At 36.3% G+C, this 25,434-nt stretch overlaps 3 protein-coding genes across 6 annotated transcripts; 1 reads left to right on the top strand and 2 right to left on the bottom strand.

Annotated features, from left to right (window-relative positions):
• Positions 1 to 1,108: 1,108 nt before the first annotated feature.
• Positions 1,109 to 15,145, top strand: LOC142634107 (uncharacterized). Of its 4 annotated transcripts, XM_075808385.1 has the most exons (9): positions 1,145 to 1,579; positions 1,705 to 1,761; positions 1,850 to 2,484; positions 3,717 to 5,410; positions 12,706 to 12,824; positions 13,046 to 13,153; positions 13,261 to 13,321; positions 13,707 to 13,964; positions 14,508 to 15,145. In XM_075808385.1, the coding sequence occupies exons 5-8, from the start codon at positions 12,809 to 12,811 to the stop codon at positions 13,831 to 13,833; spliced, it is 312 nt and encodes a 103-aa protein (XP_075664500.1). In that variant the 5' UTR covers positions 1,145 to 1,579; positions 1,705 to 1,761; positions 1,850 to 2,484; positions 3,717 to 5,410; positions 12,706 to 12,808; the 3' UTR covers positions 13,834 to 13,964; positions 14,508 to 15,145. The 4 variants fall into 4 exon arrangements, 2 of the variants coding, with proteins under 2 accessions (XP_075664500.1, XP_075664501.1); XM_075808386.1 differs by lacking the exons at positions 1,145 to 1,579; positions 1,705 to 1,761; positions 1,850 to 2,484; positions 3,717 to 5,410 and having other exon boundaries at positions 12,242 to 12,824; XR_012844040.1 differs by lacking the exons at positions 1,705 to 1,761; positions 12,706 to 12,824; positions 13,046 to 13,153; ... (1 more) ...; positions 13,707 to 13,964; positions 14,508 to 15,145 and having other exon boundaries at positions 1,109 to 1,579; positions 1,850 to 3,860; positions 5,042 to 5,418.
• On the bottom strand, positions 7,699 to 8,754 carry LOC142635283 (uncharacterized). Its single transcript, XM_075809469.1, has 2 exons — positions 8,314 to 8,754; positions 7,699 to 7,923 (listed from the first exon to the last, which is right to left on the bottom strand). The coding sequence occupies exons 1-2, from the start codon at positions 8,752 to 8,754 to the stop codon at positions 7,699 to 7,701; spliced, it is 666 nt and encodes a 221-aa protein (XP_075665584.1).
• LOC142635285 (uncharacterized) lies at positions 8,791 to 9,369 on the bottom strand. Its single transcript, XM_075809470.1, has one exon. It carries the CDS (start codon positions 9,367 to 9,369, stop codon positions 8,791 to 8,793), a length of 579 nt encoding a protein of 192 aa, XP_075665585.1.
• Positions 15,146 to 25,434: the final 10,289 nt, after the last annotated feature.

Genomic DNA, 25,434 nt, shown 5'->3' on the forward strand with positions numbered 1-25,434 from the left:
TCTCACTAGGGATGGAGCTAGGAGTTCAAGTTAGGGGAGGTGAAGTATAAAAAAAAAAAATCATTATAGAACTCCAAATAACATCAATTTAGTATTGAGTATTAATAATGTAATCATCTATGAAAAAGGGACTTAACGGTATTTTAAATCTTATAAATTTTAGAAATTATTTATAATTGAATTTTTACATAATATTGTAATGATGTTCTTTTCAATGAATAACATAAAATTGTTAGTCAAAAACTCGTCTTCCATTTTAACATCCAAAAATACACACATACATGCAAAACGAGACTATGCATCTAGCACAATACTACAATCAACCAATTTTATTAAATATCAACAACTAATTATTAAAATTTCAAACCAACAGATGGGAGAGAGAAAGAGGTTTTAACACAAAAATACACCACAAAGTTTACTTAAAGCTATGGTAACTTTTAAAGGATTGTGGAATAAATATTGAGTTAACATGCGTAGTTCACCATAGAGACAGTCTATCGAGTTACATGAAATATAAGCAATAAATAAATCAAAGCTTAAATTTAGCATTAAGTGAGTTTGTTCATCATGAATATTCTTTATTTGAAATGAGTTAATTTCATGATATAGATTGAATATTATAAATTTAAATATTTATATAATTTTTTTTAAAAATGTAGTATTAAAATTTAAAATACCAATACAAAATATGAGATATTGAGACACAAAAAGAAAACAATTTTTTTTTTTGGGGGGCTAAATGATAATGTCATTGAGGGGTAACCACACAAACAAATAAAACATTTCTTTTAATATTTTAAAACATAAGAATAGATTCGTTAGTGAATTATTTTTATTACTTTCCAAAAGAAATTTTAAATAGTTCTTCCATTCATTGGTATTTTGAAAGCACAAAGAAGAAGTAGTATGAAAAAAAGAACACCGATTTTTTATTCACAAAAAAAAAAAATATATATATATATATATTTGCTGAAAATCAGTATTTATTTTTTGAAAATCATATTGAATTTATATCAAAGAAAGTAGTGGCACGTGTGCAACGGCTAGTAATTCTAATCTGATAAAAGGGCTAGTCATTTCAATTTCTCTCTCTCACTCTCCTTTGTCTTCACTTTTCTCTCTGAAAAAATGCTCTCACGCTTTCCCAGATAATTCAACCCATCTTCATCTTCATCTTCATCTTCAAACGCAGGAAATTTTCCCTCAAGAAAGTGGTTTTCCTTTTCCTTACCACAAAAACAGACAGATTCAATGCAAGAAAACGAAAATGAAAGTCTGATCCTCTCTCTCTTCAAACGGGTTCAAATTCGTCTTCTACGTTTCTCTGATCTGAAGTGAAGCGAGGAGAGGAAGGAAGTTACAATAATGGCTGCGGAAACTCTACTACTCTCCAGCGGCGTCGTTGCCAATGGAGATCTGTCCTCTAACCCTAACCCTTACCCTAACCCTATCCCTTACCCCACCAAGAAGTCTCGCGATACCGAACGACGTCTTCGCCGCCGCCGTAAGCAGAAGAAGAACTCCAAGGCCTCCCAAGCCCCCTCCAGCGACGCTGATGACGATGATTCCTCAACAGGTTTTCTTTTTGTTTTGTTTTGTTTTTTTTTGTTTTTTTTTTGGGTGTGATTTCGTTTGTATGGGATATTGGAATCTGTGATAGCAAAGTTTGCTTAATGTTTTGTGGATTTTGGTTTTTGATAGTTGAAGTTAGGGTTTATGTGTGTTGAGCGTGGAGTTTTTCTTTGTGATGTTGTTGAGGTAGGGATATTTGCTTGTGCTTTGTTGTTTCTTCTTATTATTCTTCTCGTTATTGTTCTGTGCTTACATATATTCTATTCATTTCCAGGTGTGGGATGCGACCTCTGCAGACCCGAAGTTGTTGGTTAAAAATTAAAATGCGCATGCATGACTTGTGGGATTTAGAGAATAGGGTGTAGAAAGATTTCTCTTATCAGTTGGTAAGGTTTCTCTTATATGTATATATGTGGTTCTTGCAGGGGGGCTGCTGTGACAATCATGGAGACTGGACTTGTAGCTGTTTGGCAATGGGCACCCTTAAAAATGATTTATTTGTTCATGTATTTGCTAGTGTGGGTGGGGGGCGTAGATCTTTGTATGATGCCATATATGGGGATTTTTTTTTTTTTAAAAAGTTTTATAACAGAGTACCTTTGCATGATATATGTTGCGGATTTCTTTACATTTGTGTTGCTAATTAATCTGCTTTGAATTTACAGATGACTTTCCATTGTGCTTAATGCTCGGGCTGAAATGAATTCCTCTTAAATTTGAAAGCTTTTTACTCTTACTATTTTGCTAGTGCAATTACTTGTTTCTCATTTTTGGACATTCTTTTTTGCAGGGCAAGCGTGGTATTGAGAAACAGCCATTTCAGCTTCCTGATTTTATTGCGGCAACAGGAATTGAGAAAATCACATGATTTTCTGAGATGAGGAATAATAAAATCATCTTTGTGTTGCTGTATGGCTACCTTAATTTTGTCAACAAATTTTCATTGTTGGATGTTTTTGGCTTTATATTATTATTATTTTTTCCTGTTACTTTTTTTCTCATCTCCATGGTCCTTTTAGCTGTTTTTATATTGTTAATCTTGAAGATTCTCCTGGTGTTTTGAGTCTCAGCTTTATCTTTTAAGTTTTTTTTCCCCTTGATAAGTATTAATTAGATTAAAAATGCACAAAAGAGCAGGGCCTTTGTACATGGGATGTATTCAAAAGATTTTCCCCAGAAAATCTGATGAGGGGGTTTTCCATGCCACTGCTGGTTGATGATGCCTGTCAGAGAGGAAGACTAATGGGTTTTTTTTGTGCTTTCATATGGTTTAGACTAATGGGTTTTTTTTTTTTTTGGGATTCTGATTTGCGAGTTTCTGTAGATTTGGTTCTTGTTTGTAATGAAAAACTTCTTTTTGGATTTTCTTTGGTCTTGCTTTTTGAATTTCCTGGTTCCTGAATGTTATTGATTTTTATTAACGAGAATTTTAAATTTTGTATAGTTTTGAATGCCTTTCTTTGTTTTTTATTCTAATTGGTGTGGAATATCCTTTTAACTGTATACGGACTTGAATTAATTTTCATGCTCCTGATGTTTTAAATGATTTTTCATTTAGTTTCTATGTTTCTCCTCTGAAATTTGTGGCATGAAGTTTATTGATTAATATGATCGATCTAAAATCTGATCCTCTCTCTCTCTCTCTCTTCTTGAATGCTCTAATTTATCCTTAAATAGAAAGTGGTTCTTCAACAACTGAAAAAAAAAAACACTTTTCTTCGAAATTCAAGAAAAGGGTTTGAAGATTTTCTCTGGAAAGTGACTGCTAGATTTGAACAACAAGAAGATTTTTCCCAGAGTGGGGGTTTTCCATGCCGCCGCTGGCACGGTGGCCGAGGCTGATGATTTAAACTAATGGGTTTTTTTTTTTTGTGCTTTCATATGGTTTAGACTAATGAGTTGTTTTTTGTGCTTTCATAGGTATGGTTTTTACTGATTTTGTAGCTAATTGTGAATTTTTTATTATTATTCTATATACTTGAACATATTTTCGCACTCACTAGTTATGACATAATTATCCAACCATAGGGTTTCTTTTGCATTATATATTGTTTGCATGCTCTTGATCTATTATGCTTGCAACATGATGCTTTTGTGCCCTTGACTGCTAATTGTTGTGTTGGTTTACTTCCAATTATTAGGTACTGGGATATAAGGCAGTCAAATCCTGTGTGCATATTCAACAGCTCCCTGACCGCTGTTATTCTTTTACAGTGCGGCATCCCCTGATGGTGGTTGGCACTGCAGATTGCAATCTGATAGTTTTCAACTTGCAGAACCCTTTGGTAACATTCTCATCTAATGAAATGAACCAATAATGATTTTCTTGCATCTTTCTTTGACAATCAGATGCTTCATTACTACAAAACAACATTTTGTAAGTCTGGTAGTAATGTTTCATGCTTAAAGTTTGATCAAGTTTGAGAATTTTTTTTGTCTACTTTTGATATGTAGATCTAGGCTTCTAGAATGTGATCGTGTATGGGTATCTGCACAGTATTAGGGGATATCAACATCTAGCTTTAGCTTATTGTATAATCTTATCTTTGGTCTTTTCTGACCCTTGAAATTCAATTTGCTATTGCTTTTAAGTGTTCAATGAATCATTGATTCTTCTCCACTCACTCATTCCCCCAATGAATAATTGTTTCTTTGTGCATGTGTTTGGACTTGATAGAAAACAAGATAGGGTGGAGGGTCCTGGCTTCAAATTTGTATTTCCAATATGTTATTGCTATAAATTTATCAGCTGTGAATTGATTAACTGTATGTGCAATCAACTTTTTGCTATTATCCGCAAAACCTTTTTTTGCAATTGACTACTTCATTTATTTATTTTTTCTGAATAAATTGAAGGCAGTGATGATAGTCATTATTCAGTACTTTCTTTAACTTTTACTGCATTCTTTAAACTGCTGTGAAAGCAAATTTTGGGTTGAAAACACAGGAAAAACCCAAGTGGTCTGTAGCTACTATGAGAGATGCTCACAAGTGCTGGAGCAAGAGAAATGGAACAACAACAAGATGGGGTTTTCAATGCTGTCGCTGGCACAGAAGTCAAGGCCAATGATGCTGCCCCTGAGATTTTTTTGTCCTCTCATATGGTTTAGACTAATGGGTTTTTTCTGGATTCTGACTTGTTTGAATTGAATTGCAAGTTCCTGTTGCTTTTTTGAATTTCCTGTTTCTTGAATGTTATTGATTTGGTTCTTGTTACGGAAGCTTATCTTAAAAATATTGTGAGAAAAGAGTAGTAGTAATCAAGGAAACATTTATCAAAATTTTTTAAGAATAGCCAAAGAAAATGTATTTGAACTGTGCTGATCATATATTTTAGAGATCAAAACCTTTCTCCCATCAAACTTTGATAGTTTTCATGTTTGAAGATTACCCATCTTGAATTTTTGTTATTTTCCATTCTGTATTGATTGTATATATTATTAAATGTTTGTTTCTCCAACTACAGTTGATAGACAAGGATCCAAGAAAGGCAATTTCCCTGTTCTGGTCTGCCATAAATGCTGGGGACCGGCTTGATAGTGCCTTGAAAGACATGGCAATTGTGATGAACAATTGGATCAATCTGATAAGGCAATTGAGGCTATCAAGTCTTTTCGTCATCTCTGCCCTTATGATTCTCAGGAATCTCTTGGCAACATGTTAGTTGAACTCTACAAGGTAAAACTAAAACCAGTTTTATCCATAAATAGTTTCTTATATTTTACTTGCCATTCTGTGTCATTTTACTTTTAGCTAGTTACATATAATATTGGGGCAACAGCAACAAGAAAGCTGGAGTGTCAGGTTGGCATGCATGACTGAGCAAGTGTAAATGGTGAGTCTTAATGCTCTTAAAATTGAACGAGTACCATCCTACTTTCTAGGGGAAATTATTGAGAAAAGAAAGTAGGGTGAGTGTAAAAAGGAAAAAAAATTGTGCTTAAAGAAAGTGGTAGATATTGTTGGCACTAACAAAAAAGAAAGAAAAGAGGACTGATGAAACATTTTGTAGCAGCTTGGCTTTTACTTTAATCCAAGTCTGTGGTTTCTACTTGGGGTTTTTATGCAGAAACTGTGAGAAGCAGCTCATTTTCTGATAGGTTCTTTTGGGTTTATTTGGTCTCTTTTTCTTTTGGTTTTACTTGTGTGGTGGGGGTTACTCCTCAAAGTCCAGACTTTAAAATAGTTCTCTTCTCATACATCCTCAAAGGTTGTGTCACTGTTCCACTGAACTCTTTATGATTCTTGTCGCAAAAAGATTGGAACTCTAGCTAGTGTAAGATTTGGGTAACCTTTCTTTACAACTCTCTCTCTTGGCCGTGCTTCTTTTTTATTGGGTTTTGCTGATACCAACTAATAAAAAAGAAACAAAATAAGAAAAAGAAAAAGAAAAAAAAAGAAGGAAAAGACTCAAACTTGGCATGAGTTTTGCTTAATTAGGCATTATTGCTTGTAATTGGTTACTAGTACTTTATACATACAACTTTATGGATTTGATATATGGCTTTTGGGTTTTGTTGGGGTTTACACGGAGAGTGGCTTTTTGGGGCTTTGTCTTTGTGTTTCCATCTTGATATTAGGCATATATCTTTTTTTTTTTGATAAGTAAGAATGATATATATACGAAGGGTTACTCTATGCCTGAAAAAACACAGAGCAACCTAGGAGATACAAGAAGAAGAAAACAAAGAGAAACAAAGACAACAAGAAAATTAGACAAGGAAAAGGGAGCAAAGAAAAGAAGGGAGGGAATCACTAGACGTGAGTCCTCACGCGCGCGACCAATCAAAGAGAGTCCCACTAAAAAAAACAAGCAACTGTTCACTAGAGCTATCCAAATCCTCAAAAGTCCTCCGGTTACGCTCCTTCCAAATACACCAAAGGATGCACAGCGGGATTAAATTCCAGATCTGAGATGAATGCTTCCCCAACCAATTCCACCAACCAAAAAGCATTTCAGGAATCGATCTAGGCATAACCCAGGCCAAGCCAAAAGATAGGAAAACAAAGCTCCATAACCGGTAGGCCATTTCACAATGAAGAAGAAGGTGATCTACCGTCTCTCCACTATGACGGCACATAATGCACCAATCCACAAAAACCAATCTCCTCAATCTCAAATTGTCTCCCGTTAGAATCTTATTCCAAGCTACACACCAAACAAAAAAAGAAACTCGCCTTGGGGCCTTTGCTCTCCAAATAGCTTTCCAAGGAAAGATAGTTGAAGGAGAATTTCTTAATTTGTTATAGTACGACCGGATGTCAAAAGCTCCATTAGACTTCAATTTCCATCTCATCCGATCTCCAACATCCATAGGAGGGGTTATAGCACCCAACATACGAAGAAACCGCAGCCCTTCATCCATCTCCCAATCATTAAAAAATCTACTAAACCGAACATTCCAAAATCTTCTATCCTCCGCCCCCTGCCTTTGCAAAGAAGCTTCAACAGAAGCCTCCTTCACAATGGCAATGCCAAACAACCTTGGAAAAGCCAATTGAAAAGGTTGATCCCCATGCCACCCGTCCTGCCAAAACCAAGTACAACTTCTTCCACCCAGATAATTTCCGCTTAATATTTTCCAAAATTGTATTCCAAATTAAAGGGGAATTGTGAGGAATTGTGAGGAGCCCCCAGTGGCATGCCAAGATACAACATAGGTAAAGAACCAACCCTACAGCCCAATATATCAGCCAGAGCATGCACATCCCCAACCTCCCCTATAGGAACCATTTCGCTCTTATGCACATTGACCTTCAAACCCGTTACCGCCTGAAAACTAAGGAGCAACAACCGAATATGAAGAATTTGCTCCACATCTGCATCACAAAAGAGGATGGTATCATCTGCAAATAAGAGATGTGAAACACGTTCCCCACCATCCCTCCTGCCCCCAAGATTAAATCCACGAATCAAGCCAGCTCCCTCCATTCTCATTAACATCCTACTAAACACCTCCATCAAGATCAAAAACAGCATAGGAGATAGCGGATCTCCTTGTCTTAAACCCCTAGAACTACCAAAGAAATCAGCTGGGGACCCATTAACCAAAACAGAGAACTGAACAGTGGATATACAAGAACGAATCCACTTACACCACTTCACTCCAAAACCCATCCTATTCAGCAATACAACAAAGCCTCCCAATTCACATGGTCGTAGGCTTTCTCCATATCGAGCTTACAAATGACTCCAGGAACCCTACTCTTCCCACGACTATCCACACACTCATTCGCAATGAGAACCGAGTCAAGGATTTGTCTCCCACCCACAAAGCTGTTTTGATTCTCAGAAATCAACTGATCTAAAACCACTCTCAAGCGATTAGGCAAGACCTTAGCCAAGATCTTATACACACTCCCCACCAAGCTGATAGGACGAAAATCTCTAATATTGGAGGCATCATTCTTTTTAGGAATTAAAGCAATGAAGGTCGCATTAAGGGATTTTTCAAACTTGCAATGATGGAAAAACTCTTCAAAGACCGCTAGGACATCTTTCTCCACTATCCTCCAGCAATGATGATAGAATGCCATAGTAAACCCATCCGGACCTGGAGCTTTGTCTCCTTCCAAACCCCTAACAACTTGAAGAATCTCCTCTCTCTCAAACTTCCTTTCAAGCCAAACCCTCTCCCTGATCTCGATACGATCAAATTCCATACCCTCCACAAAAGGCCTCCACTCCTCAGTTTCCTTGTACAAATTTTTATAAAATTGTACAACTTGATAAGTTACCTCGGAAGCCTCTTCAAAAACCACCCCATCCACCTCCAAGGTCCTTACGAGATTGGACCGTCTATGGGAATTAGCCATTTTGTGAAAAAACTTGGTGTTATTATCCCCTTCCTTAATACATAACATCCTAGATTTTTGTCTCCAGGAAATTTCTTCTAAGGAAAGAAGATGCTTCACCTGGGACCTCAAACCAGCCCTATGAACTTTCTCCCCCTCAGAGAGACCAAAATCTCCCTCCTTAGCATCTAATGTTATCAACTCCTCCAATAATTGCTTCTTTTGATGCGCTACATTACCAAACTCTCGGCGATTCCATTGCACAATGTCCTCTTTTAGAGCCTTTAATTTTTTCGCAAGCACAAAGCTAGGAGTACCTACAAAGGAATATCGATTCCACCAAGTTTGAACCCGATCCACAAAACCTTCCGACTTCAACCACATATTTTCAAATATGAATGGACTTTTCCCCCTTGCCATTCACCCAGCCTCCAAGAGAATTGGACTGTGGTCCGAAACAGTACGGGGTAAAATCCTTTGAGAAACATCTGGGAAATGATCTTCCCAATCAGGAGTGACCAAAGCTCTATCAATCATAGACATCATTGGTTGATCCAAACCACTGGACCAAGTAAAGCTACCTCCTTCCAAACGCAAATCAACCAAGTTCAGGTCCTCAACAAATTCTGAAAATTTCTCCATAGCCGTGGAAAAACGGGTCTCGCCCCTACGCTCACTAGGAAAACGGACTATATTAAAGTCCCCAAAACAGCACCACGGAACCCTCCAACACTGCTGAACTCCCACTAACTCATCCCACATGAGACCCCTCTCAATATTCTCATTTGGACCATAGACGCCTGAGCAAGCCCAAATAAACCCGTCCCCCACCCCTTTCCACTTTACCGACACTGAGAATGTACCAACCATAATCTCCACCTTATCCAAAACCCTTTTGTCCCACATAAGCAAAATACCACCAGTAGTCTGATCCGCCTCCAACACAGCCCAGTCCACATATGGGCAGCCCCACAGACTACAAACCAGCTGTCGATTCATGCTTGCAATTTTTGTCTCTTGTAAACAAACAACATCACACTTCCACTCCCGCAACAAGTTCCTCACCACAAGGCATTTCCGAGGGTCATTTAAACCTCTAACGTTCCACGAAATCAATTTTATCTTCATAAACACTAAAAAATCCCCAACTACAAGCAACAACACAAAACCACCCTCTATCTTCTGTCATAATTCACCGAAGAAATCAGGTTTTGCAGCTCTCTGCATCCCTTATTTTTGGACTTAGCCACCTTTATACTGCCCATTATTTTCCTGTGTAACACATTGGCTACCTCCATCTCAGCTTCAAGCCTCTGTAAAAGAGAGATGCACAATTTCTCATGTTGCGTCATAGATAACCCAACCAATTTACTAAAACCAGGTATTCTGTGTTTCACCCACCCAGAAATATCTTTGTTGTTTTCAAAACTAAAAACCTCATCAACCTCCTCCAATTCTGCCAAGGTTGTCGGTGCACTCGGATCTAAAATTTGCAGAGGAAAGGCAACTGCCAAAGTTGTATCAACAGCTGCTTCCTCCACAAGCATAACCTCCCCAGGAAGGCAAAGTTCAATGCTTAAAGAAGAATTAACCTCCTGACTCCCTGCCCCCAAGCCCCTTGGTCCAGCTCGCACCATCTCCAGAAAGAAGTCAGGGAGAAGAGGTCCTAACGACCGTGGCACTAAATTGAGAGTCACTATCCTTATACCTTCAGAAAATAACCCACTCGACAGCGAACTGGAACCGAAGGTGGTAATCCGGTCAGAGCTCAGCCTGAAGACCATCGCCGGAGGGGAAACGGCACACCCCGCCACTCCTACCGGTGGCTCGCAGCGCCGATGAAGCGGACCCACCAAAACCCCGGTGCGACGCAACACCTGTACCGTCAAGACAGGGCTCGTCGGAGACTCCGAAGACACCGACAGGCACAAACCACCCATATCGGCCTGACCCCGTAGCTTCGGCGACCACCCCAGACTTCCGGCCACCTGCGACGGCGTTACAAAGGTCGTCGGACTCGCCCCTGGACACACCCCATCCTTCCCGTGCTTATCGGTTGAGTGTAAGGGCTCCACACTTATAACGGAGGATTCCCCAGGCTCAAAGGAGATTGGGCTTTTGAACTGTGGGCCTAAACCAGACTCACTACCTGTCAGTTGGGCCACCAACTTATTAGGGCCCAAACCCAGACCCACCTTATCCTGATGCAAGTCCTTGCCAGCCCGTGAAACCCATTTTAGCTTCTGATCCCTCCCCTTCTTCTTATCCCAGGAAACCCGCCTTCTCCCCATCACATCAACTTCCACGATAAGACCTCTCCCTGTCCAGCATGGCCTCCTAACAACACTCCTTTTCCTATTGTCATAGGCTTTTGCATTCAAATTGAAGCTTGGGAAACGTTTCCTGCTTTCTGCCACTGACTCCTCATTAATGCACTGCTCCCTCCTATCACCTCCTTCCACCACCACCTTATTAGGCTTGCCTACCAGAAAAACTCCCATTTTAGCTCCTGAGAGGCTCCAATTCCCCCCCATCTTCTCCCCTCCTAGATGTATCTTCTTCCCCTTGTCAATGGAGCCTACCTGCTTTGGCTGCTTTCTATCCTCTACTCTTCCATTATTGCCTTGCACAACTTCAGCAAAAGTTCTAGAGTGTTGAGACTCCAAATAATGCCTATGCACCTGAGGAATAAAGGTTGGAAGACCAGTTCCACCCACTGCATATTGGGAGGGAAACAACATCTTTCTAAGTTTAAGGCCAAAAGCCCTCCAACCATATCTCTCTTTGCCTTCAGGGATAATGATCGAGCTCCTACACCCACCAGCTTTTAGTTCAGTCAGGAGTAGAAACTGACCAAACGAGTTGGTGCTGCGTTGGAGAGTAAACGCAGTGTCACCATCCCTGAAAGAAAAGAACTGTTTGGAGCTTGCCCCAACAACAATGTCTTCGATTATCTTCATCAGCCAATGAGCTGCACTTTTACCCATGAAGACTGATCTCATAAAATATTTGCCCCTCTCAAAAATCTGTAACAAGAAATAACGTCCCCCTTCCTCTACAACTAATTGAAAAAACTTGGACTCAATAACGAAACTGTGAAAACCCCCCATCACAGAGGAAAAAGAAACTCCTTAGTCTAGAATCTATGAGTCAAGAATCTATTATTGATGCATAAATATAGTCATTATGTAAAAAAAGATGTACTGCAAGTAACGATAGGTAGTTCCGGTAGAGAGAGAATGGTATAATAACTGAAACGAATCAGCATGCGGTAGCCATAAAATTCATGAATTAGGCATATATCTTCATTGTGGGGTTTTAGAGTTTTACCATTATTGACAACATAAACATGATCTTGAGCTTCAATATTTTACTAGATTTTCTGTGATATATTCTGATGGATTCCTCAGCTTTTTCCATGAGTTTTTGTAGGTGATTTTTTTGTTGGTAGTTAATGTTTAGTTGTTCATTACAATAATCAACTTTCATTTTATTTTTAATTTTTTCTCTGATCTCTCACTCTCTTACATATTTATTCCCATTCTGTGCAAAAATAAAGAGAGATACTTGTTGTCTACTGTTTTGGTGGTTTCTTCAACTGATACGGAGATGCTGTTTTCTGTTGCAGGTTTTTTGTTTTTCAAACTTCAACAGTTAAATAATTCATACACAAAAGTTGATCTGTATATTGTTGTATTTGGAACTTGAAGCTTTAAAGGTCACAAAAGGGTCTAGTGGTGTGAATCCTTAAACAAATGTAACAAAGTGATCAGCAAGTGAAGGGAAAAAAATATAAATATATAGAGAAAGTGTGAGGTAATGTCAGATTGAACTTGTGGGTGTTACTGATTTGAGAAATATTTTAGTGTTAATAGCCTGTTGGTTATGTCTCCTTGGCTAACTGGGCTCTGTGGGCTAACTGGGTGCGCCTGGGCTCTGTGGGCTAACTGGGTGCGCCTGGGCTCTGTGGGCTTTACCGCCGACCAAGGAAACCGCCTTTTATTTGACTCTTTTGGCATTGAAGAGAACCTTTTGTTAAACAATTATACAAACTCCATCTTGTGTTTCCCTTCATCTCACTCTCTCTCTCTGTTTCAGACTCACTTCTTTCTTTTGCCTTGGTTGTTGTCAAAGATTCTTCACTCTCATAGTCATACTCATACCCCCACAAGCATATATCATCACCCCTCTTTGAGATCCTTCTTTGGAGACCAGGAAACTTACTTGGGTTGGGTTGCATTCACAAGTCTGGTCCCCAAACCCTAGTAGTATTCCTTTCTATTTCTGGGACTTTTTCTTGATTGGGGTTGTTTTTTATTTATGTTCACTTATTAGGACGTGTTGTGTGACTCTAAGGTGTAAGAGGGGCTGAAGCAAGTTGATCTTTTTGCTTACAAAGCCAGATTCCCTGGATCAAAGCCAGATTCCTTTCAGACTGATGGGAACAATGTCAGGTGAGAGATCATTTGGTGCTCTATTACTTTTCTTTTGAAACATGATTTAGGAATTGCTGATTCTGCTATCTTATGTTTGATGCATTTCAGTTTGTCTTGCACAAGCCTATTATAGATGAGTTTTGGCTCTTTCAATTGTCTCTCTCTTCATTAAATTTCTCTTTATGATCTCTTTTGTATTAGATTTACTATTATTATAAATGGTTGGTTTATGCATGTAGGATCACGAATACCAGGAGACCAGAGGCAGATCACACTTGCACTTCCATTGCATTTGGTGGATGTGATCACTGTAGGTGATGGAGTGCAAATTTTTGCTGATGCATCTTGTAATAATCAGTCACTTGTTGAAGTTATGATCTTTTTACTTTTGGAATTTATATATTGGGTTGAATATCAATTCTATTTTGGTGGCTTTAGCAAAAATTTTTTCCAGGCATGTATTCAAAGAATACCCGTCATCAAATAACATCAGTGGACAGTGCACTTTGTTGCAGGTATGATCTTTGACTTTATTTTTAAGTTTCACATCGTGAAGTTGTAAATGATTCATTCATTTCTTCCTCAAATTGTGAATTAAAGTGGCTGGCCTGCTTATCTTAAAGCCTAAACATCATTCCTATGGTTGTCCTCTAATTTTGATTATTTTTGTTGATTATTTAAGTACGATTCTGATATCCTACACACAGTAGTGCACATAAGTGAGGCATGTTATGGTTTTATCCTTATCTTGCTATGTTTGTGTTAACAAGTTGTAGATAAAGGTTTGGGGTTAGTGTCATCCTGTTGTGGCTTGATATTCTGCATCTGTAGGATGAGTATTAGGGTCTTCTCTTTCTGAAGGTGTGCGTTTTGTCCAATTGCCAAAAACTTTTTAAGCAGGATTCTGCACCACAACTTATTGGAAGATCAGCTGCATCTCCTAGTGCCACAACTGCTACTTCCTTTGATAACACAACAACGTCTCCACTACAATATGCCAATTCTCCCAGGGCAGGTACAAACATGATGAACACACCATCTCCTCAGCAACAGCAGCAGCAGCAAAGGCAGAAACTGATGCAACTACCTCAGCATCAGCAGCAGCAACTCCTTGCACAGCAACAGTTCAGGCAATCTGCTATGTAAGGACTGGGACAGGTGAGGAAAATACTACAATGTATGAATTTTAAGTGGTTGCATCTTTTAGTTGATTCAATAAACAATACTGAATTGCCAGTTATGTTTATGCTTCTAGTGTTCCATCCAAAGTTGAGGATGCTTATGGAAGTTTGGACATAATTTCTTGCACTAGAACATGCTTAATTATATGTATGTTTGTAAATGAACTTTCACACCAGCTTTGGTTCTATTTAGGATCAAATTTAAATTTTGGAAATCTGATGGGTTTTCAGGACTTAGTGGAGGCAAGAAAATACTTGTATTGAAACACATTATGTAAACTATTTTGAGAACAAAAAGAAAAAATCATCTCCCTTGGTATCTGCCTCCCTCTTATATCACACAATCTGTTCCAAAACCTTTAATTTTGTCTTATGTTAATCTCTCCGAATGCTTTCCTTCTTAGGAAGTTCTGCTCTAGCATTTGAGTAGGACTTATATAAGTCTCTGTTGAAATTGATAATTGTTTGTTGCTAGATGATTTTCATCAGTAACTATTTGACTTTCATATTTGTCATGCAGAACCAGCTGTCTCAGCTGCATGATTTGCAGGGCCAGCAGAAGTTTCAGTCGGTAAATTCATCGCAAGCTACATTTTTCCTTAGTAGATTGAAAACTTATAGGTGCATGCACACATGGATGCGAGCGCACTTACCCCCACATACATTGACATTTAAAACATGTATGCCTTTGTATATCTAAGCTTGTCGTTATTAATGGTGTCTTTGTTACCAAAGTCTTCCAAGAAATTTGGGGTCCATTTGGATGGACGAATGGAGAGGGTAAGTGGTGAGGGGTTCCTCTTTTCTTTGTTTGGATGTACTCTCTTACACATTGTTTGGATGGGAAGAAAAAAGAGGGAAAGGAAAGATGAGAGAAAGGAAATTAGGATGATATGGAAGGAAACATTTTCCATGGGGCCCATACTTTTGCTATCATCCCAATTTGGACTGAGAGAGGGGAAGGGAGAGGGACTTTGAGGTGATTTTAATTTTTTTTATTTTAAAATTACCAATATGTGCTTATATTCTTCTTACAAGTCATAAATTTAAGGTTTTAAAAGTAAAAACATTTATTTTTCTTTCCATTCTCTTCGAAATCCAAACAAGGGAAATAATTTGTTTCCTTTATTTTTCCTTCCTACTCATAAACACACAGAGAGAGATATTTTCTTTTTTCCTTTCCTTTCACTTTCCCTTCCCTAGGTATTTTCTTTTCTCTTTGCTTTGCCTAGGTGCAACCAAACTTAGTGTTAGTTTAAACAAGAGAATTTGAGGGGATTTGAAGGAGTACTGTCCCCTTAAAGCTCATGTTTTCCAATTCCTCAAATTGGGGGAGTTTACATTTTGGAAGTTTGGCAGTAATGTTTTGCACTTAAAGTTTGAGCAAGTTTGAGAACTTTTTTGTCTACTTTTGATATGTGGATCTAGACTTCTAGAATGTGACCAATGATTCTAGAATGTGATCACAGCTTTAATGTGTTGGATAATCTTATTTTTGGTCTTTTCTGACCCTTAAAATTCAATTTTCTATTGCTTTTAAGTGTTCCAATGAATCATTGATTCTTCTCCACACCCCGTTCCCCCAATGGATAATTGATTCTGTGTGCATGTGTTTGGACTTGATAGAAAACATGATTGGGTGGAGGATCCTGGCTTGAAATTTGTATTTCCAACTTATTATTATAAATTTATCAGCTGCTAATTGATTCCCTGCATGTGACATTAACTTTTTGCCATTGTTTGCAAAACCTTTTTTTGAGATTGACTACTTCATTTATTTATTTATTCCAAATAAATTTAAGGCAGTGATGACAGTCATTATTCAGTACTTTCTTTAGCTTTTACTGCATTCTTTAAACTGCTGTGAAAGGAAATTTTGGGTTGCAAACATAGGAAAAACCCAAGTGGTCTGTCGCTACTAAGAGAGATGCTCGCAAGTGCTGGAGCAAGAGAAATGGTTTCTATGTAGTATAGAGACCTTTTTGTATCAACACCCTAAAAGGTTAGAGCTTTTTTTTTCATAATTACTTGAAGTTAAAAGCGGAATTTGAATCTTATGACCATGACTCCTTAAATATTATTTGCGGATGTTGTTTCATCCCCCCCACCCCTCTCCCGCTGCTGATTAATCTTAAGTTGCTTGCATTTTTTATTTTCTGCTTTAACTATATCTGGCTTCTGTATAGACAAAGAACATTTTGTGAATTGTGTGTTTCTTTCATGATGGTTGCATCTGTATTAATACATCTTGTGTTGGTTTCTGTTCTGTTACTAGATAGTGTAAAGCTCTAATTGTATTTTGCTTTTAAGATGCTTTGGCACATTCAGGAGTTCATTGAGTAATTTATATTTGATTTTGAAGTGATGTTTCTGGTTTAGCGGAATTATCAGATTTGACTGTGTTTCATTCAGTCCAGAGGACTGTTGGTTGATGTTCTTTAAATGTTAAGTATAAATGTTTGTCCTGCTATATTTTTGCTTGGGCCAATATGGTGCACCTACATTCCTGTGGATCCTGGTATATTCTGCATGAGGGCTATTTCTTATTAAAGAGATTTTCTTAGAATCTATCTATAATCTTTGCAGACTTTTGTACTCTGTCCCATGTTACTTGTCCTTTCTTTTTGGGATGTACCATGTGATTTTCCTAAAGTACCCGTATTTAATGATGTATTCTTCAAATGTTTGGGGTTAGGTTGGGAAAGTGATTGCTTTTTGGATGTGAAGTTAATCTCCTTGAAATGTTAAGTTCATGAGAATACTATAGGGGGAGTGGGGGGAGAAACACTAATTGGGTCTAAATCTTCTTCTCCACAAAAACTGGGAGCTGATACATACCCTACTTCACGGAGAGGATAAAGTAATACTCTATCATAATTTTGGAACAAGATAGTTTACATGCAAGCAGCACTATGCATTTGGTGATGGGCTGGCATGGAGAGCCTCCTCTTAATGTCTCATGTTGTGCATTTGGTTGGAGAGGAACAGGGGGCTTTTAAAGGTTTAGAGAAGTCCATAGAACAAATGAAATCAAGTTGAATTTTCTTGAAGTTTTGTTCAGATTGGTTTTGATTCCCTTTTGATTTTGATACTTTGATATCTTTTTGTACTCTCTATTTTTCTATTTTTGGGGTGATCTCACTCGTGTTCTACCTGTTGTGCTTGGCATAACTGCCTCCACCCTTTCCTGAGAAGTAACATATTGACATTTGATCTCTAGTATGTTGTTAATGGTTTTTCGTTCTTTATTTTGGGTTGGTGAAGCATGTTTTGTACATCACTCATATTTCCAGCTCTTGTTCATAATTTATAATGTGCATTTGTATTTCTTGCTGTTTCCTAGTTATCTTTGTTCTTTCCCTTTAGTTTAAGTTGTCTCTTTACACCTAGAACCATAAGGGCCTTCGTTGCGCTGGAACTTCCTCCCCCCCCCCCCCCAGCTCTAGTAGGGTTGATTTGGTGGTTTATTCTGTTAGTTAACTTTGATGCCAATAGGCATGCTTAAAAGAAAATATGGTCTATGGAAAGACATGATTATTGCATAGACTTGCAAACAAAATTGGTTTGCAGTTGAAATTTTTGTAAGAACATCTCATTTTCATCAATCTAGCATTTAAAAATTAAAGGGACTTATCTTGAGCTTAGTTCCAACAATTAAGTTTTTTGACTGTATTGGTAGGTGTCCATGCTAGATATCACAATATGGTATGGGCCAATATAATTTGATATTGCTAAAGTATAGAAACCATTACATGTGGTCATTGCTTACATCTAAGAAAACTCTTTCATGCTTATCATTTGGGCTAGAATGCGTCAGTAATCATTTATGTTTTTTGGTCTGAATGACTCCATGTAATAAATGACTCTATTGCAGGCTAAAATCTACTTATTGGACAATACTAAAAAGTCAAGTTTAATTTAATCCAGTGCTTGGATTATGTTCTATGTAGTGTCCTGTCATGTCATGTATTAGCAAAGATGTACTAATAACATGTCATCGAAAATTATTTTTGTATATCATGGAAGACTACTAGTCTTTTTAAATATTGTTTGATATGTCATCACAACACAAGCATTAGTCTCTGTTGCCCCTCGTCCCCTCAACTAAAGCACATAGTAGGTTTTGAATTTATAACCATACTTGAGGAGAGGTGATACCATTTGAGATAAGAGTGTCAGTCCTTATCTCTTGAAGTGGTAAATCACATTTTAATTTCTAAATATCTTTTGAAGTACTCATGATGTTGATTCTGCTTCAGATAACATTATGAAATGCAAACTGAGCCGCATGTGGCTTCTCATCTGCTCAATCATTCTTTCTTTTTGACTCCCCATTGAACTGTCAATATTTATGAATTTGGTTGGTGGCTTATGTCTGTATGCTATTGGAACTCTTTTTACAAGTGAAATTTCTTTTACATTTAAGCTTGAGTTTAAAAATCATGATTTAACATTTTTCCTGGTATCAGTAAAAGTATAATAGGCCCTGTAGTTTTTTATATCAGTTAGAAAATGCCATAACATTATGGCGTAAGTACCTGCTATTTTGGAGAGATTTCTGACAACTGTAAAAACACTTTTTCTATCCGCGTGTACTCTGCAGAGCCAGTCTTTTAGGAATTAGGATTTGGTTCCAATGTTGGTGCTTGTAGATTGGAAACTCGTAATTTAGGTTTTTTTTTTTTTTTTTAAATTTCGTTATTGATTTCTCTGCCTGTTTCTGATGTTTCAAATATAGGGTTTCACCATGTTTGTTTTTTCTCTCCTAGAATCATCAGAATTATATATATATATATATATATATGTGTGTGTGTGTGTGTGTGTGTGTGTGCGTGTGTGTATTGTTGCTTTAATTCTTTCTAATACTTTGTTCTTTGACTTCTTTTCCTTGGTTTCCTATTTTTTGAAGATGTAGATTTTGTTGTTTCAAATTTTGTAAGCAAAAAATGGCATGAATAAGGGAAATTTTACTGAAATTTACAAATTTTGAATTTGCAATTAATTTGATCTAATCATTCTCAAACATAAATATATTATTCATATAAGTTCTGTTTGTGTATTTGGTTGTTATTTTGGACTTTAGTTACTTTAGCTTCACTATGTGATTGAAAAATTTTGAAGGCCAGCTTCATTAATACTTTTATTTTATTAATTTTTTAAAAAGCTATTTAGTCCTACAAAAGGAGGGTGCATTTATTTGCTTTGCTCTGTATCAATAAATTTATTGATTGCCTTTGTAGTGGTTAGCTAGCTACCACCAACAGTTCAATCAAACAAAAACCCCTTTCTTCATTGTGTGCTTCTCTCGAAAATAAGTGTTTTGTTATTTTTTGTAGATGGGGAATAATATACAAATATCATGGTTTCGTAAAAATCTGTCTGTTCACCCTTAATTGCAAAATGATAGCTATATCATAAAAAGCTAATAGTATAACTTATGTTAATTGTTTGTGCCTGTTTTAATTTTGTTGTGCAATTTTGTGATATATAGTTCCTATGCTTTTTCCCCACTATTGTTCATTCTTTAATACTTTTCAATGATTTTGCAATTATGGATTGGATGCATTTGAGTGAGAGAGAAACAAAGAGGGAGGGGACAAGAATGGTTGGAGAAAAGTCAATTTATACCGGCTTTGTATGGCGTTTCTATGTTGAGTAGAGACTTAAAGAGGGAGGGAGAAACACGTAAAAGGGGATTTTGACTTACACACGATGGGTATGCTCTCTCTTTCCGTTTCAAAATCAAAAATAATTTTGCTCTCATCTTTCTTCTTTCTACAAAGAAGCTTTTGTCATTGTCTCAGATTAATTCTAAATTCATGATTCACTGACTTTGTGAGGATGATTAATGTTTTCTCTTATGATTTATTTTAAGCTTATATATTCTTATACATACATACATACACGCGCGCACACACATATATTTGTAATTTTTACACCATAATACTTTCAATTTTTCAAATGGGAAATCTTGCAGGTGAAGCATATTTGTGGATTGTGGCTTTTAGTCCGTTTGTTCATTAGGTGATTATTTTGTTCAGTTTGATTCATTTCCTTCACTCACATGTTTCATTGGATGTATGTGTGACCAAATTTTTTGATACTTCATTTATGGATATTAATTTTCTGATACATTTGTAGTGAGGTGACCTTACCCTTTGTCTTTCTTGCAGGTAAAGTCATCTCTAGTGGGAAGGCTGTCATAGAGGTTTCTTAATTTGGGTGCTTGCCCATATAGAAAAGCATGATCTTTATGAGGGGATAACTTGTCCTATTTTAGTAGGAAAGTTTGTGCTCTCTCACACCCAAACTTAATCTGGATATACATCACTTGTGAGTCTCATTTTACTAGATTTAGACTCTTTCTCAATGTATTGATATTTAAGGGGTGAACCTTTTAAAGATTCTCACTGTTGTATGCCGTCTTATACAGTAAACAAAGGGTTAATCAATTTCCTATTATATTAGGAAAGATGATTTGTGAATGTAGAGATGTACAATCTTGTGCTGTAGGCATATAGCTATCATACTGATAGTGGCCTCCCTATTGTCTCCAGCAAATAATCAACTGCATTTTCGGATTCTGAAATTCTAAATGTAGCTCAGAGTCGTCCTACTGTCCCGTGTGACGCATCCTGCCACTTACCTGTTTTTGTTGGTGGTGATCTTTTATTATTATTATTATATTTTGGGGGGGGGGGGGGGGTGTTTTGAGGCTCATTAATTTGTTTGCTTCGTAGTTTTATTGAAGATATGAAAACATGGTTTTGTAGGATCTGTCTGGATATATCTCCAGACATTGATGTTTTACAGGATCCTCTCTTGCAGCCTGCAGGATCTGTACCCTTCTTTCATCCTCTTTGATTTTCCATTTTTGTTTTTAAATATTTGATAATATTGTTTCTTAGCAATATTTGTGTCCCAACATTTGATACTTGATTCAGAAGTTGCAAGGAGGAACTATGTGCTGCCTACAGCAACTCACAAATTCTTGCTTGCTATGTAGGTATGTGGAGAACAATCTATTCTTTGGACCTATACCTGCAAAATCTCTGTGTTCCTAATTTTAGGTGCTGTTAATTTTTTTTTGTTCTGCCTTTCATATATATATATATATATATATATATATATATATATATATATGTATATAGATGGATTGCCTTTTAACATGGATTTGGTTCTGTCATGTATGCCAAATCCTGGAACTAGTTTTGTTAGTGCTTCTCTCATGGTCTCTTTTTAATTAATACAGAACGTGATACTTCTTTCTTTCTTTCTTTTTGAATTTTTCCAATTCTTTTTGGATTTTGAACTAGTCTTCAATGGTATTGTTTTACCTAACTTGAGACATGGATTTTGTTAGTTACTTATATAGAATGCTGATGTTAGGCTAGGAGCTCAGAAACAGATTTTTCTTGTTATCTCTTTTATTGCTAACCTAGGAAATCACAACTTGTAGATTTCACACTTTTGTGAGGAAGTCTTTTGTCATCCATGTTTATTGAATTAGAAACTGATTTTTTTTTTTTTTTATCTCTTTTCTTGGTATATGTATTTGCATGAGATCTGTCAACCACCCTCTGTTGACCGAAATTTCAAGTCTCTATCTTCACCTTAATGACAAGCTTGAATTACGTGTTTTAGACTCTGTTTGGCTTGTCCACTATTGTCTGGTTCTGCGTGTCTGGTAATTTTGTGTGTATGATATTTAAATACTGTTGGTATAAAATGCGACAAATTACTATTTTTGTATTTCCAACTTATTATTATAAATTTATCATCTGCTAATCAATTCACTGTATGTGACATTAAATTTTTGTAAGAACATCTCATTTTCATCAATCTAGCATTTAAAAATTAAAGGGATTTATCTTAGTTCCAACAATCAAGTTTTTTGACTGTATTGGTAGGTGTCCATGCTAGATATCACAATATTTTATGGGCCAATATAAATTCATATTGCTAAAGTATAGCTACCATTACATGTGGTCATTGCTTATATCTAAGAAAACTCTTTCATGCTTATCATTTGGGCAAGAATGAGTCAGTAATCATTTATGTTTTTAGGTCTAAATGACTCCATGCAATGATAGGCTCTATTGCAGGCTAACATCTACATACTGGACAATAGTGAAAGCCATGTTTGGGTTTGGGTAGTTTAAGTGCGATTTATATTTAGCTATCAACTATGAAGTCAAGTTTAATTTAATCTAGTGCTTGATTTGTGCCACCTTAGTACATTCCCAATGTACTCGGGTTTGCTGTTTCTCTTTGCTTATAAAATTTTCGTTACTTATCAAAAAAAAAAAAATTAATCCAGTGCTTGGATTATGTTTTATGTAGTGTCTTGTCATATCATGTATTAGCAAAGATGTATTAATAATGGTCATTGAAAATTATTTTTGTATATGATGGAAGACTACTAGTCTTTCAAATATTGTTTGATATGTCATCACAACACAAGCATTAGTCTCTGTTGCCCCTCGTCCCCTCAACAAAAGCATATAGTAGGTTTTGAATCCATAACCATACTTGAGGAGAGGTGATGCCATTTGAGATAGAGTGTCAGTCCTTATGTCTTGAAGTGGAAAAAGTATAATAGGCCCTGTAGTTTTTTATATCAGCTAGAAAATGCCATAACAATATGGCGAAGGTACCTGCTATTTTTGAGAGATTGCTGACAAGTGTTAAAACACTTTTTCTATCACTTGTACTCTGCAGGACCAGTCTTTTTGGAATTGGGATTTGCTGCCAAAGTACGTACTTGTGAATTGGAATCTCAAAATTTAGGGTTTCTTTTTTCAATTCGTTAGTGATTTCTCTGCCTGTTTATGATTAATGTTTTAAATTTAGGGTTTCACCATGTTTGTTTTTCTCTCCTAGAATCATCAGAATTTTTTGAAGATATATATATATATATATATATTTTTGTTGCTTTAATTCTTTCAATTCTTTATAGTTTCTTTTACAATTCTTATGCTTTTGTGTTGTTGCCTTGTATAATTTTTGGCCATTATGTTTTGGCAACCTTAATATCAATTTCATAGGCTAATCGGACAATGACAATTTATTAGTGTGGGGTAGTAATATAGCAGAATATGGTTGTAGAGGGAAATCAATAAAGGTTTGGCTTTCTCTTCTCCTGGCATGAGTTGGGCTTTTTGATATTTGCATGGATTTAGCTTTTGTTTTGGATTTGTGTCATTATTTGTTAACTTGGATTGCTGCTAACTAATTTTCTTGTTTCCAAATACCAGGCAGCCGAGAAGAATTTGGCTTTCTATGCAAACTCAGTTTTGATTTTGCTTCTAGCTTGACCACTTGTTTCCAATTTACACTTTGACAATTGTTGTTTGGGATTGTTTATTTTCTCTTTTATTTTATTAATGTATTTATTATTAAATGATTTTTTTAGTATGATCTACTTAATTCTAGGGGTGATGCGTTTGCATCCTTTTGTGCAAGGTTTGTTTGATTTTTCATTCTCATTCGTATATTCTTTTAAGTTGTGTTGGCTACTTTTTCTATTATTTATTTAGAAATATACTTGTCAGTCGAACTTTTTTTGAACTGTGTAGCTGGGGGTCTGTGCATTTTCAGTTTGCTACATGTAGTGGATTCAAAGCTGGCGCTGCTGAGTGTTTGCACTTCCCTCCTGTACATTTGCCTTCTTGTCTTGTTTCTACTGATGTTTATTTGTTTCAGTTGAGCTTGGGCATCCTATTCTGTCAGCTCCATATCCAGTTTGAATTTTAATATCGGAAAGCCACTTAATCTGTCTTCTGTAAGCATGTGTTTTTTGTTTGTTCTGGGTGCTAGGGGGGTTAACCAGTGGAGTGATTGGAAAGTAACCTTTCTTTGCCTCTTGTTTTCTTTTTCTCTCCTACAATCTTGTGGATAATATTTTTCCTTTTTTTTAATTCCTTCTAATTTTAGGGCTTGCAACTGCTTTTCCAGATTTCATTTTCCAAGAGTTCCTGTCTCACTGAGTGAGGTTTTGAGACCTTTATTGTAATTCTCGAACCTTTGATTGGTTGGCAATGCCTCCTATTGGTGTTGGGATTTTATTTAATAGTGTGTGACCTGAAAATGGTTATAGATTTTGGTCCTCGGCTGCTCTCTTAAGGCATGTGTTGCTGTGAAGTTGGCTTTTCTAGATTGATTCAGTTCTCTTCAATAAGGTTGGTAATTATGGCTCTTAACTTTTTGATTGTCACTTATCACAAAAAATTATGGGTCTAAAATTTGTTAATTTACCTTGTAAATACAAATTGGTGCTTGGAATGTATGTATTTTTTGGCTCTATGTGTATTTTTTGGCTCTATTTGTTTGGTTTTAACTAATTCCTTCACTACCTGGCTTGTTTGTCCTGATTGTTTTTTTTCCACTGCCATCTACTTGTACTTCTCACAAATTTTCAGAATACAAGATCATCAATTTTGTCATTTAGTAGCCATAAAAGAAATGGGTTGTATGCTTTAAACATCATTGTTCTTAATGCTAGTGAAGTATTGGATTTACTTTTAGAGAATTGTTTTTTTTGTTCGTTGTTTTGAAACAATCTCAATCATGACATGTTGGCAGCAGATGAATATTCTTTTGAATGCTTGGTAGGGCAAGTGGCAGAGTTTAAATTTTTTATTTTTATTTTGAGCTTTATGCGGTGGTCACACTTGGAATGTTGGAATGGTGATATAGGGTGTTCTATTTGTTACCTATATAACCTTGATTTACTGGATTTTAATCTTTTGGACCTATAATCTTATCTTATAATAAAATCTGAATTGTGGATGGTTGTAGGTGTTTGATGAAGAGCTTCAATTGCATCATAAGGCATCATCTTTTCGAAAATTTAATTGTTATGACAGTGTCTTAGAAAAACTTAGTTGCATACTGTTGAAAGATATTATCATTGTTAGAAGTTTTCAGTGGGTAGATATTGTCTTTAGCAAACAAATTCTAAGAGACTATCATTGTAAACTGATATTTTATATGTTAAAATATCTACTCTAAGTCTGTCTATAATCAAAATTCTTATATGAATAAGATTAGTATTGTGCTTTGATTAGGGATTTTCATTGCTCTCTTTTGGCATTCTTGTTTAATTCATTTTCGTCATGGGTTTTGGATTTCATCTCATCTTTCTTCTTTGAACAAAAGAAGCCTTTGTCATTCTCTCACATTAATTCTAGATTCATGATTCTTTGACTTCGCGAGGATGATTAATGTTCTCATATAATTTATTTTTAGTTGTTAATATAATCTTATATATATATATATATATATATATATATAATTTTTACATCTTAATACTTCCATTTTTTAAATGGAAAATCTTGCAGGTGAAGCATATTTGTGGATTGTGGCTTTCTGTTCAATAATAAGGTGATTATTTTGTTAAGTTTAATTTCTTTCCTTCACTCTCATGTTTCATTGGATATGTGTGT

This window comes from Castanea sativa, chromosome 5 (genome assembly GCF_040712315.1).
Source record: "Castanea sativa cultivar Marrone di Chiusa Pesio chromosome 5, ASM4071231v1".
Taxonomy (NCBI): Eukaryota; Viridiplantae; Streptophyta; class Magnoliopsida; order Fagales; family Fagaceae; genus Castanea; species Castanea sativa.